We start from the raw sequence: 13,878 nt of genomic DNA on the forward strand, positions 1-13,878 counted from the left end.
TACACAAAGTAACACACTTTCTACATTTTTACTTAACTGAGAGGGTAGGGTGATAGATACATAAAACAGTCACCCATCAGAAGTGGTAGAGGCTAAAACAGTGAGAGATTTTAAACATGCATTGGATAGGCATAAAGCTATCCGAAGCAAAGAGTAGACCAAGGACTGATTAAAGTCAGAGTTTCTACATCAGCAGCAACGGCCAGACTAGATGGCCGAATGGTTCTGATCTGCTCTCAAATGTTTTAATGGCCATAAATGCTAAATTCTAGGCTGAATTTATTTTTTAGTTAGAACATAAGATGTCAGATTATGCACATTTTATAAAACTTGCTTTTATCCCCTAAGAATTGCTAGAATGCCTTACACTGTTCTCATGGAATGGGCAACAGAAGGGCTTCCAGATGCTGTGATCAGGTGCATTCCCAACGATATGTGGAAGACTTGCGCATGGTACATTATTCCTGGATTGCAATAACACTCGCACAGACATTTATTCACCCAAAGAGAACTCTAGACGTCTGCATAAATGTAAGCAATTTCTGTTTTACAAACTAGAACTTTTTCCTCACACCTTTCCTGAATGGCCGTAGTCTTGTCTGTGACTTGATGCTATTCCATAATAGGTAGCTTTAAAAATCAATCAAGAAATGGGTGAGAATACACCAACCGCGTTCTCGCTTTTGGAATTCACATGTATCTAGATGTTGAAAAGATGGGCTAGAAGATGTGACCAGCTGTATGATTATCTTCTCTATTGGACAATGGTAGTGGACACCACAAAAACACGGTCAACAAAATGCTTACATTTTATTAATTCAATATATACAGCTGTTTGACGGATGGACAAGGCTAGCTTCCAATAAGAGGCTGCTAGCCTAAAATGCCATGGAATTGTATGTGTGTGGGGGAGGGGGGCTGGACAGAGTTCCCGGTTATGCCTATAACTAATCCCCCTTATTAGGCCGAATTTTTCTAAATGGGGAGGAAAGAAGAATACAACTAGTAGAAAACAGTACATAAAATAGAAAGCAGAAGTAATTATATTACCGGGCCTAGGTCTTAGATAAATCATTAACAAAGAAACCACTCCAGGTTAACAAAAAAACCCCTCAGTTTTCCAGCAACAATGACAGGGGTTGTTCACCGCTGGATCATAAAGACATTAAGACCTGGCAATACTTATACATAGAAGCACTGGTGATGTTGTCAGACAACAGTCATGCAATCCTAGCATGAGGCATTCATGTTTTGTCATGGCAAAAAGGGTAGAAAAAAAGCAAACCAAGTCACGTCTGTTACATCTGTAATTTTGTGGTATAGGGTGTCCAGTGTTGGGTTAGTTCGTGTAAAGGTTCTTTGTTATCTTTGGTTCTACACATTCAACTTGTATTGATAGAGGAATCAAGAATTTATGAAATAAGGAAAATTGCATTCAAATTGCGTTCAAAAACCACATGCAAGTTCCTATATAAGTATTTTTCTTCGGTGTACAAAATGGCCGAAGGCATTTCCTGCAGAGACACCATCTGCTTTTCTCAAAGGAACCGGGGCAAAACCTTAAACTGTAACATTAGCCTCTAATTAACTTGCATATTTAGCCCTTTATCTCTTCTATTCTAGGAGACACAAGGAAATTGGTGATGCATTAGAAAAATGTTTGATATAAATGTAGGGGGTTTTGTTACCTCAAAAGGCTGTAATAGTACCATTCATATCGTTCAAAGCAGTCTAGTCACTTTTATTTATTAGTAAACACTCCAGAAAATGTAATATAGAAAATTCAAGGTTTTTTTTTTTAAACTGCTGATGTGAACCTTCCAAGCAAGGCTTTAAAGAGACAGAGACCAACACAATGGCTACAGACTGGTTGGGTTCAAATGATCTCCCATGTAATAGGATATGATATAAAGAAGGGATATGGTTCTAATGGAACTTAACCATTAAAATTAAGAAGCCAGTTTACACGCCATACCTTGCTGTTGCCCCATCCAAAATCAAGTGTACAGAATAAGTATTCACCTTGAGTGCCTTCTAAAGATTTATTGATAAGTATAGGTGGGACCATTTAGTTGATCAGCTTGGCCACTCCAGAGTTCTGGATCTGCCCAATGTCTTAGCCGATCTAGCAATAACCTGTCTATAGTGCACAACAGAAACGACATAACAAAAATGTGCCTGAAAAGTATAAATATAATAAACATACAACTGAATATTTTTACTACTTTGTCATATACGATCCAATAAATCCAGAAGGCAGTGATGACTTAAATATATGGATATATATTATATATACACACACACGCACACATACTGTGTATATATTTTATATTTGTGTTTGGAAGACAAAGCACATGAGCGTAAAGGGTAAAAACAACAAAAGAAATATATATTTTTGAACAGAAAAAAAAAGCATGTTTTTCCAGGGTGGAACAAATTTGTTCGCCGTCTTCAGAATTTATTGGCACAACAGTTAACTACCTCAAGATAGCTTAAGAAACACTTGCATTGTAGCCTTAGAGAAGAGAATGAATTTGCTTCATTTTCATTTCAGAATTGCGCAGAATAATAACTGCTGCTCACACGGTTTCTTAAAGGCCAAGGAGTGACACAGAACCCCAAATTGCACAGAATTTTTAAACATTTTTCTTCTAACCCTCAAGGGCAGAAAATCAGACACATTATACATTTTATACGGATGGAAATATTTGTTAATCCCACAGTAGAAGACAACTAAAATATTTATACGGCATATCCCATCAGTGCCGGAGAAGGATAAGAAAAAGAAAGCACATCACCGAAGTGTAAGGCAATTCTCTAATACTCTCTACATCACTGAACGTAATAAAATATGTATGCATTTTTAGATTTTAGATGTGCGAGAAGCAATATGTACGATTTTCTTTTTATTTTTTATATTTGCAGCTTGGCTAGTTAAAATGTAAATTAACAGTAGGTGAATATTTTACATTTTAATAGATTGTGGGGCATGAGTCTCGTCCTTATTCTACGAGTACATTTACTCCGCAAGTAAGGAAATAAAATCATTACATTTTGTATTCTATTTGCCAAAATAGCGGAATTTGTATTTTTTATTTTTAATAGGCTAGCTAACCTAGCTATATTATACAATAAAATGAGTCTCTAATGAGTAGTTTGCAAGGCAGACTGGAAAAAAAATATAAATATTGGTTTATATGATTAATCAATATATACTGGGAGGAAAGAAATATTACACTTCAAAGAAAACCTCAGCATACTGTACACATGAAGTGGTTAATAGCCAAATGAGAAGTCAAAGTGACATATGACTTTTACTATAACGACCAACATTTAAGGCACGTTCCTTTGGGATTATCATCTAAAATGAATTGCTTGCTGTTAAGTAATGAAACCTCCTAATTTATTTGTTTAATAACCGGTTTGGATAATGACCCATATACATATATAATACATGAGGGAAGCATTAAAAAAGATTGACTCTTGCTGTGGGTAGAGCTCGCCACTGAGTATCTGTCCATGGTCCTGAAAATTCGCATTGCATTATACATGGCTTATCAAGCAGGGCCAGTCTGCACTAACGGGGTATTTTATCTTTCTTTCATGGCTCTCGTCCGTTTTGTTTTGGGGGTTTTTAAACACATGCTTAGCCAAAATAAGGTAATCTATGTGTTAATGGCCCAACTACAGACACATTAGGCACTTACAATACTGTATATTGCATATATGCAGCGATCACTAACAGCTCGTTTCTAGTTAAAACGCAAAACTGGCATATTTGGAATAATCTAATTTTAGAAATTAAAAGATTGGTGTGTAATATTCAACAACTATAATGTATATATAATACCAAAAAAAATGTATGCCTAAGAGTGACGCAGATTTCTTCTTTATTTTTAAATAGCGGATAATTTATTTTGAGTGCATTTTAACGGTCTATCACATGGATTAAACAAGTGTTGCTTATTTGTCGTGAGACAGCGAGGTACGCCCGGCTCTAGGTGTTCTGTGTCGTTTAAGAACACATGTGCCCTTGTATCTTCAGAGGGGAAGTGTATTACTCATGAACCGGTCCTTGAGAGAGTCTGTATGCTCCCTCTATATGTAATCCTGTAAAGAGCGCCATTAGTTGGCACAGACCTCAAGAACACGACATATTAAGCAAACGATACTGAAACTGTGGCAGGCAGATAGTAACAATAAGTGACAGACAGCTGGCTCGCTAGTAGACATCCTAGATCCTAACACCCAATTGTGTCCTTGTCACCAAAATGTAATAAAGATAAACTGTACAGGAGATCTAAAAACAAAACATAAGTTATATAGCACTACTTAAAAAGTATAAGTTATTCAATTTGAGGACTTTTTCATGTCACCTAGATTATTGCTAAGAACATCCATGATTATGTTTTTACTGCTTTGAAGAGAAGTTGACCATATTCTGGACCTGACACCTATGAGCTCAAATCTCTTTATGTAGGGCCTGTATTCGCAGCTGCTACTCAACACAACATTTTTCTTATGTGGACTTCTTATGTGGACTCATGTTATGTCAGCCTGGTTTGGGACCCAGACTGCTTATATAAGCTTTGTACGATAACGACGGAGATAAAACTCGAGTCACTGAACATTTCAACATACAGTCTCTCCTAATTTTGAGAACTCGGTGGTTTGTAAATTTACATCAAATCTACAAATGTATTTCTGAGGATCGATTCAGAAAACCAGACCTTTCGAATCAAAAGCATAAACAGAACATTAAAGGGGTCAGGTGGGAGAGGTTGTTGGTGCTGAACCTAATCTAATTTCCACAAATGTGATATCCCAAGAGGTCGAGAGAATCCCATCTGACCATACCCCCCCCCCATGTAGACCAAACACCTTCATTTAGTCATATTCACTGACTTATGGGCATGGTTTTAGGTTTAGTAGCCTCGTAATTTGATAATTCTGAGCATGTTCTTGGTGTTTTGGTTTCTCACTCACCTCTCTGCCCAAGCATTACCTTGGATGATTATAATGGTAGGCATGCTTTTTGGGGAACTTCATTGTGGGTACACCTATCCTAAGAACTGCCCATTACATAGGCAAGGCTACCCAAGGTTTTTGTTTTTATACAGGGAATCCTAGTATCCTGGAAAGAGTGCACACAAAGCGGTGTTTTATAGTGCCATTTCTACCGAAAATATCCAATATCTGCTGATTTAAAGTATCAGAAGTATCAGAAAGTTTTACCTAGACACACCATTTTATTATAAGCATTATTTGGCTGTGCAGTGCCAAAGTAGTTATTAAACAGACGCCATTTAATTGAAGCTAGTCCAGATTACAGTGTAAACCGTTCTTTAGTTCCTTACCGTAACGATCATCATTTAATATCACCAAAGCCATTACACGACGAATTAATAGTACAATACGGCTAAAAATACCGCCGCTTACAAATGCAACATTCACTCAATATGCATGAGATACGTTCATTAAAATACAGTTAAAAGCAAGGCTAGAAACCAGTAGACTTCTCCCTGAAGCGTATGTTCCCTTTAATGCCTTCTCATTCCATTCTCACCAGGGAGCCATCATGTTTGGCTATCAACATTTCTCATTTGTGATCCTCTTTTTTCTCTCCCTCCTCTTTGCACACATGTAGCTCTTGTGGTATGTAGTATTTTAATTCGTAATCAAGTTCTTTATACTAATAGATACTATTCCTTTTTGTCCCAGATTACATAGAAAATTGCCTTTGCAAGTATTGTTACCAATTTAATGTATAGTTATTATATAGAAATGTAGACACAGAAGATCATTTCTACATCCCTCTAAATACTGCATGTTCTACACGTGCATATTAATGCAAAATAAAAATATATAGCGTTCTACACCATGCACTTCAGTTTCATTTGTATATTTTTGACTGGACTTGGAGGAAGAGTCCAGTATTTTCCGGTTCATTTTTGGCTCATTCGTTTTCTGCCCATTTAGTTCAGCCAAAAATTTGGAAAAATGTTTAATTCTGTCATACAGTGGACAATTACTTTCAAGGGATCCATGTATAAAGTGGATATAGAGGCAAAAGGTGATCATTGTTGACCTTATTTGCATGTGCCTACCCAGAATCCCTTGTGGCTGTGGCAGCACCATGAGGTTTCTGAGGGAAAAACGAGCCTTCTGGCTTGCCTGGTGTCTGTAGATGAGCGTTTAATGATACTTCTACTACCCCCTTAATCTTAAGTGGAATGGTTTTCCATTTTTAATTTAGAATTAAATTCTTTCCCGGTCCCTACGTTCACTCTCTCTCTCACACTCTCTAAATGTTTCCCTACCTCCTCTGTCGACCACTTCCGCCTTCCACTTAATGTTCAATTTGCTATCTTCTATCTTCGTCTGCATCACCGTAGACATAACCCAGCGGGAACTTCCGCCAAAATGGAGGCGCTTGCGGTGATGCGCTCTCCCAGATTCGCCAATCGGGGAGAGGACATCACTGAAAACGTCATCATTTTACCATAACACAAACTGAAGTTCCTGCCGGGTTATGTCCCCAGAGATATGGCTGAAGATAGCAGAAAGAAGATAAGAGATAGAAGAAGTGGAAGCAGACGTGGTCGGCAGAGAAGATAGGAAAACATTAAGAAAGCGTGAGTGAACGGGAATGAGTGTGAGAGTCTACAAATTTTGGACAAATACAAAGCAAACAACTCAGCGGGGGGTCTGACCTCATGGTCGGGGCTTCATACGAATTGCTGAATTTACCAAAATTCATAGATTTCCGATTTGTACAAATCCAAATGCACAAGTGTAGTAAAGTTGTATGCTGAATCTACATGCTCTTCTTCACAAGTAAATCACCAAGAAAAACACAGTGGAACGGAAGAGGACCACCTTCTTATGTAGAAGACATGTAAATTATGATATTATGGAATTTTAAATGTTTAATTCTCCTGCAAATACCCCCACTTTAATAGCATCTCTGTGTAACTACTAGAAAAGTGCCCCCCCTTAAAAAGCTATTGAAATCAGATTACCCTGTATTATACCAAAAATGTCTTGACATTGGTTTGAATAACTATTTTCAGCGCAGAATTACTCTGATCTTACATGGTCTGAGTAAATCAGTGCTGTAGGTCACAAAAGACAAAGAGCTCTCAAATTATGAGAAGAATGCAAATACTATAAAGTTTTATTATTCATACAAAAAAAAGGGTGCAAATTAGCTTTGCGTTCATTTTAGCCGAAGGCGACTAGTTAGTAATTGGCCAAGGATAATTGTTTTGATACAATGGGTACATTTCAGGAGATGTTCATTAATGTATCTGCGCTCGTTGCCAAAGCAAGGACCTAGAGATCAATGTATAATCTGCATTCTGTTACACAAAGTGAGATCGGCGAGCGAGCCTCTAGGCCAGAGAGTCGTTGAATTCAGACAGCTGGCACATGTTCTGCACTCAGAGGACACCGGTTTACAGCTCTTTGAACGCAACATGGAGGATGCCATCTCCAGAAACCAGTACACCCTGCAGCTTGGTGTACTTACATGGACATTAGCAAGTTTATGTAATGCAATGCTAAATGATAATCTCTGGAGTAGCATAAATTAAATGCATGAAATGCTCTACTGGTTCCCCTAGAGTAGTTGCACTGCTTTTTGGCCATGTATGTAAATGGGAAGAATTAATAAGCTTGATTTAAAGTGACAATTTCAATAAAATTATATATAGGAGTATCCCAATATCACAATTGGGATACTCACTTCAGGAGTTATTAGAGCTGTAATCAGCTGAAAGACCATCCAGGAGGTCTTTGGGTGGTGAGCATACCCATGGCAGGTTACCCTTTTCGGAGTGGTTTCATGACAGGGCTAGCCATACACAAAGGAAGCCTAGCCACATGAGGGGCATAGTTAGGCGTGGGAGGGAATGGGCTAGCCCTGGTAACCTGAAATGGGTTGGAAGTGGCAGGAGAATAGGATGGGCACTGGAAATGGCTAAATTGTTGAGACAAACCTGGAGAGTTCCCAGGTATGGCGGTACGGCCAATGTTGGTGGACTTTGATACATCTGCACAAGTTTGCCGTTAGAAAAAAAAAAAAGCCAATTAAGTCAGTAATGTTTATAAATTCTAGAAAACAGGTACTGTTTGATCGCATGTATCATTTTAGTATATATAAACAATGAAATCATGTTACACTGTACAAGATTCTTGCTGCATGTGTAGGCCTAATTTCTGACAAGTGCACGTATTTTTCTCATGCCATCTACATACCAGAATCATCTTAATGGGCGTTGCTCATTATATTAAAGTGGCACTTTAATGTATCTGATAGCTGTATCCCATTTAAATTAACATGTTTCTCCTTAAAAATGCACACAGGGATACATCATTCCCCCACCCCTGCCCCAGACTGTTTGGCTTGCAGAAGATGTGTTCACCCATTTACCAATGCACATGCGCAGAATACTGCCAACCAGTTCCAGTGCTGGCTTGTATGAGATTTGGAAGGCGTCTCTGGAGACCCTTCACGCACATTTATAGAACTCATGCAAACAGATTTTAAGTGTCATAGTCACAAGCTACGGAGACATTATGGTTTGGTGGACATGTCGAAATTAATTCAGTATTTTACATCCTGTTTGAGTAAGTGGTCTGTAATTTATGTACCACAGTCAGAGTATTGGTCTGGGTTTAACACTGATCCACAAGCCGGATATGAGTTGGTTGAGGACAAGGCAATAGAGCTATAGAGGAAAATTGTGAAATGTGGCATTTGAAGATTTACATCTAAATATGAACACTGTAAATCCAGATAGACAGGTTCAGAAAATTAAAAAAAATGATACAGCGCCATCATAGTCCGTAGCGCTGTACAGGATAACATAATTTATATTAGAGGAAAGCGTGCAATGCTCCCCAGGGACTGATCAGTATAATTCAGACCATGTTGCACTGCTTATAGACAGGCCCAGTCCTCAGAGGGTCCATTAAACAAACAGAATCCGTACTGCTTGGTCATGCCTGTGATGACACATTATTCTTACTGTACCCAAGTGACATTGCATACTTTGTCTTGCCAGACAACCTGATCCACACCCAGGTCAAAGGCAAGGCCTCCAAATAATAAAATACATAAATAAATGAAAAAAGCACAGAAATGGTTTTAACAGATGACGTCATACATATTCTTGAACCAACTGCACCTACGCTTCTATTCCAGCACAAAAAAAAAAAAAAAAAAAGGCTCAGAATGACAGCTCCCTATCAGAACAATGTAGTGATAGCCGATAAAACAGGAAATGAATACATTGTATCACCTATGACTTTAATAACGGAACGAGGCATGTCTGTTCTCTGCAACCATGGGGTAGATATTTCTTAAGGTTGGAAAAAAAGACAAAATTTGTTTATATATATATAACAAAAGCTATAGAATGTAATGCACTCACTTGACTGGAAGCAGTTGCAATATACCCAGGTGCTAACAATCCAAAAAATATATGCAGCAAATAAAATGAGTGCATCAACTTTATTTGCTGTATAAATTCTATACACATATATATTATATACTGAGATAGATAGATATATACGTACACACACACTTGATATTGGCATCTATATAGATATATAGATATATACATAACTTGGGAGGTGACACACATTGTTTGTTAATTCTGCTCTCTTTGTATGAAAATAATGACCCAAGAACAATGTCTGAATTCCACTGAAGGTAGGGGTGATCCCTCCACACCACACCCTAAATCATGCCTACTTAGTACACAGTGCCCTATAAGGAGTCGTCCTTGAGCGAGCACTTATTCTACAGTGAACACCGGGCAGGGATAGAGGTTAATGAATAGGACACCTCCAACTGCGGTCTTCATTACTATAATGCATCTTGTTATTAAAGGTTTATCTGATTAACATTTGCAGACCCCGTTTGTGCTCAAATCTTTTAACAAAAGCCCAGAGAAGAAAATATTGGATAGTTGTCATTTAACATGATAGAAAAGGGAACGTCTGCTTAATCAAACGACAATTCTATTTAGATACACATTTAAAAAAAAAATAGTAATTATTAGATTTTTTAAAAAAAATAAATATATATATATATTTATATATATATATAGTATTAGTATATTTCATTTTTCACAATGCCGCTATTTTGTTTCCAAAATATTAAAAGTAGGAACCCAAGACAAAAGAATGCAACTAAACCACGCTCCATGTGAGTTCTTGGTAGGTTTTGTCATCCACTCCACATAGAGCTTACATTGACTAGATAAAAAGGTAGAAACCTTGGTCATGTATGATAGACATGACCTGTTTGTCTCTGCACTCCTAACTACCAACTCACTGGGATGTCTTGGCTATTCCCTGATCAAAGGTAACCCTCTACAATGCATTCCTCGCCCATTTGGGAACGAACAGGGTTAATCCTCCCACTCCACAGTACATGCAATACTAAGAGGGGGATGGGAGACCACCGCTTATTTTAGGAAAAAACTACACACATTGAAAACCCAAACCACGAAAAGGGGTTAAAATCTCACAATACAACACTTAGATCATTGATTTTAAAAAAAAAATGATGAACTAATTTATTGATGATATAATATCACATATAGAAACATTTTTAATGTAGATTGTCATCTTGCGCTAGTATTCCCCACCATGGATTATAGCTTTGTGTGTGATCTGTCTCGCTAGAGACCCCACCTATGAGCACTGATATGTTCTGTGACACCCTAGTTACACGGCGCATTCCTCACACACAAAACCTGAAAATGTTTAACAAGAAAAAATGTATATATATATTAATTGGCATTGTAAAATAAAATGGGATTTGCTTCAGGAAAAGTGCATAAAACACAAGGCCTAGAAGTCATAAGGGTTGATTGACGCCTTTATGTCTTACAAATTCCAAGACATGGGGATGTCTATAAAGAAGGGCTTGAAAACCTCTTTTAACAGAGGAGTGGCACTGGATTTGGGGTCTCAGAAACCTTGAGTTTCAAAATTAAAAAAAAAAAAAATACACTCAACAGCCCAGAGACCCTTACTACCTTGGCATTTCAGTGTTTTACACCCCAACCACTCACATTTACTATTAAGTGCATAGGATGCAATCTACATGCGGAAAACGGGGCAGAGTAGGTGGGCCTGATGGGTCTCATCAGCCAACAAGCCACACGTTGGGCCACATGTGAGAAGCTTCATTCTAAGGCAGAATTTATAATGTGGTGCAGTCTCTATGGAAACAAATGGAATATCCCTGATAATTGCCCCGAATCCGATAGTTTGCTTAGCGATACATAAATGGACTCAACTAACCATACCAATGAAGAAATATTTTTGGGGCGAGATGATGGTGTGCTCCACACCATCATCTCGCCCCAAAAATATTTCTTCATTGGTATGGTTAGGGAAGGTTACTTTGGTTTCCACAGCAACAGCTCCATATTCCTTCCTCAGAATTCATCATTAAATTTGGCCCCAAGGGTTACTACTTAATGTGAGAGAATTCACTTCAGTGCAGAGGAAATCCACTGAGACGCTAATTACTTACAGTCTAATTATTGCTAAAATACTTTGTTCTGAAATCCTGTAGCCCTACCATACCCAACTAATCCCCCAGCATCCACCCCACTTCACGGAGTGTGCATATTAAAGCTTCTTATAGGAGCTGCCTTCTGCCCAATGCCACCAACTTAACTGAGGGTATTAGGAGTGCTGACAGCTCACCCATCTAATGCCTCTGCACAAACTATACAAAATCAGGCAGGGGGGGTCATCAAGCAGGTTAAAAGGGGTCTATGACAGGGTGGGCAAGCTGAGGACTGCCACCTGTTGCTTGTCTGCAGCATCTATCCTCCTAGACAAAGCCTCTGACTGGCTGAGGGAGGTGGGAGTTGCAGACCACCAGTAGATGGATGCCCCCCGCTGGGATACAGTGAGTTTGATGGAAGGATTCGGCTGGTACCCAGCTATATACTGCGTTGCCAAGGTGATGGAGGGAGCTTGCTTTGGAATTCGTTTCCCCACCTCCCTCCTCCCTGTGGCAGACTTACCTTCGGTTGCATAGCTGTGATCGCGCAGGAAACTGTTGTTAATTTTACGGGTATCAATGTCCTCCTCCATTTACACCGCCGTGAGTTATCTGAATGGTGAAAGCAAACATACAGCGAGTATCCATGATCCGTAGTGCAAGCCTCAGCAGAGGTGGAGGGGGAGCTGCCCACAGCTCTCCATGGCAATGCCTTTCCGATAAAAAAGAATTAGATGGCTGCAGGTGAAGGTTGTGGGGAAAAGCCGAGCCGGATGGGGTGCCAAGGGGAGCTGCGGTACTCCTAACTCACAGGCCCAACAGGTCACCGCGCCCACTGCCCCGATCTGCCACTACGTCTAAGGCGCAACCATGCAAATGAGTGCCGCCGGTAACTTAAATTGGGGCAGCCTTAGGAGAAATGTCAACGTAGGAGTGCCGATCTGGCACAGACTACCGTCAATACAGGAGATGCATGGAATGATGGTGCAGAGGAGTGTTAAGCGATGCAAAGCATATGGGTGCCGAGTATACTGTAAGTGATGCAGTAGACGTGGGCGCTGATACGTAAACGATGCAGTGAACGTGGGTGCTGATCCTGCAGTATACCGATGATGCACTGGATGGAGGTGCTGATCTTGCAGTGGATGTGGGTGCTGATCTTGCAGTGGATGTGGGTGCTGATCTTGCAGTAGATTGGCGATGCAGTGGATGTGGGTGCAGTGCAGAGGGCTGTGACGCTGCAGATCCTGGGCTAGCCGGCAGTCTCTGCTGATCCTGTTGGGGGGTGGTGCTGCTGGACTCTGCTGGAAGCTGGATTTAGTTGAGCCGCTGTGTTTGCAGTTTTTTTCCAGGAGCTGCAGTTCTTTTTTTTTTCCTGCTGGGTCTCTTAGGTGTGATCAGTCAGCTTTGCTTCCTAAATCTGCTGCTTCTGGTTAGATTTGCAAGATTCCTAAAACTGGATGTTTTTCAGTATCTGCAGCACATTAGATCGCAAGGGCTTGCGTATAAAGGTCACTGTCCAGACTGTTCATGCGAGGTCTTGGTGGTGCCGGCTGCCCCTTGCTGAGGGAGGGGATGCTGCTGATCCGGATTCAGATCCTGCCCCTGTGGCTTCTAGCTGTTGCTGGTGCCTGGATACAGGAGGATGCTGCGTTTGGTGTAGCTCCTCCCCCGCAGCCCGTCTCTGTGCAACCGCATCAGCCTGACTCTGCTGCAGTGTGGGGGCTGAGGAGCTCAGCAATCAGCAGCATCTTCTTCACCCACTCACTGGACTTGGGATAGATACCTAACCTGCCAATGGCTTCTCTGGAGGAAACCATTAACCCCTTTATAGGATGGCCATTCGCAAACATTCTTATCTTAGAACTCATTAAATAGAGAAGGAATGCTTGGCCCATAATTCTGCTTAGAAAAATACCCACAATGCAGATATTGTATAGCTATAAATCCACGTTAACGATCTAGCGACACACACACACACTTAAACAAGATATATCTTGCAGCTCATCCGCATCGTGGCTGCACCATTGCCATTGAAGCTATGCACACGCATGCACATGCACAATGTATTGCTCAAACCCCTTCAGCAAAAGCCGGGGTAAATGCAGGTTCACAATGGTCAACTAGAAGCTTCAGCACAGCCCACAGGGGGGAAGCAGACAGGTGGACAGTAAAGATATCTTTAGTTCTCAGCTATTGAGTTCCTGAAAGGAAGCTTCTCTGGAACCAATGGTAACACACCTCCTGGGTCCACTACATGAACAGTTGACCCATAATCCTGGGTTCATTCATCAATCATATGACACACTAAGTGAACAAGCAGCAGGAATCTCACTTGTGTT

At 40.0% G+C, this 13,878-nt stretch overlaps 1 protein-coding gene across 2 annotated transcripts in view; it reads right to left on the reverse strand.

Moving 5' to 3' along the window:
- The window catches only part of PPP2R2B (protein phosphatase 2 regulatory subunit Bbeta), a 93,259-nt gene that overhangs the window by 43,035 nt on the left and 36,346 nt on the right, over positions 1-13,878 (reverse strand). Inside the window, exon 1 of one of the 2 annotated variants that reach the window (XM_053463156.1) lies at positions 12,060-12,653. The exons of the other annotated variant lie outside the window; for it this stretch is intronic. Within the exon in view, the coding sequence (XP_053319131.1) occupies positions 12,060-12,129 (70 nt within the window). The 5' untranslated portion in view covers positions 12,130-12,653. Of the gene's footprint in view, positions 1-12,059; positions 12,654-13,878 lie in introns of those variants that run through there. 2 annotated transcript variants of the gene reach the window in all.

Source organism: Spea bombifrons, chromosome 4 (assembly GCF_027358695.1).
Source record: "Spea bombifrons isolate aSpeBom1 chromosome 4, aSpeBom1.2.pri, whole genome shotgun sequence".
In the NCBI taxonomy this organism is placed as follows: Eukaryota; Metazoa; Chordata; class Amphibia; order Anura; family Pelobatidae; genus Spea; species Spea bombifrons.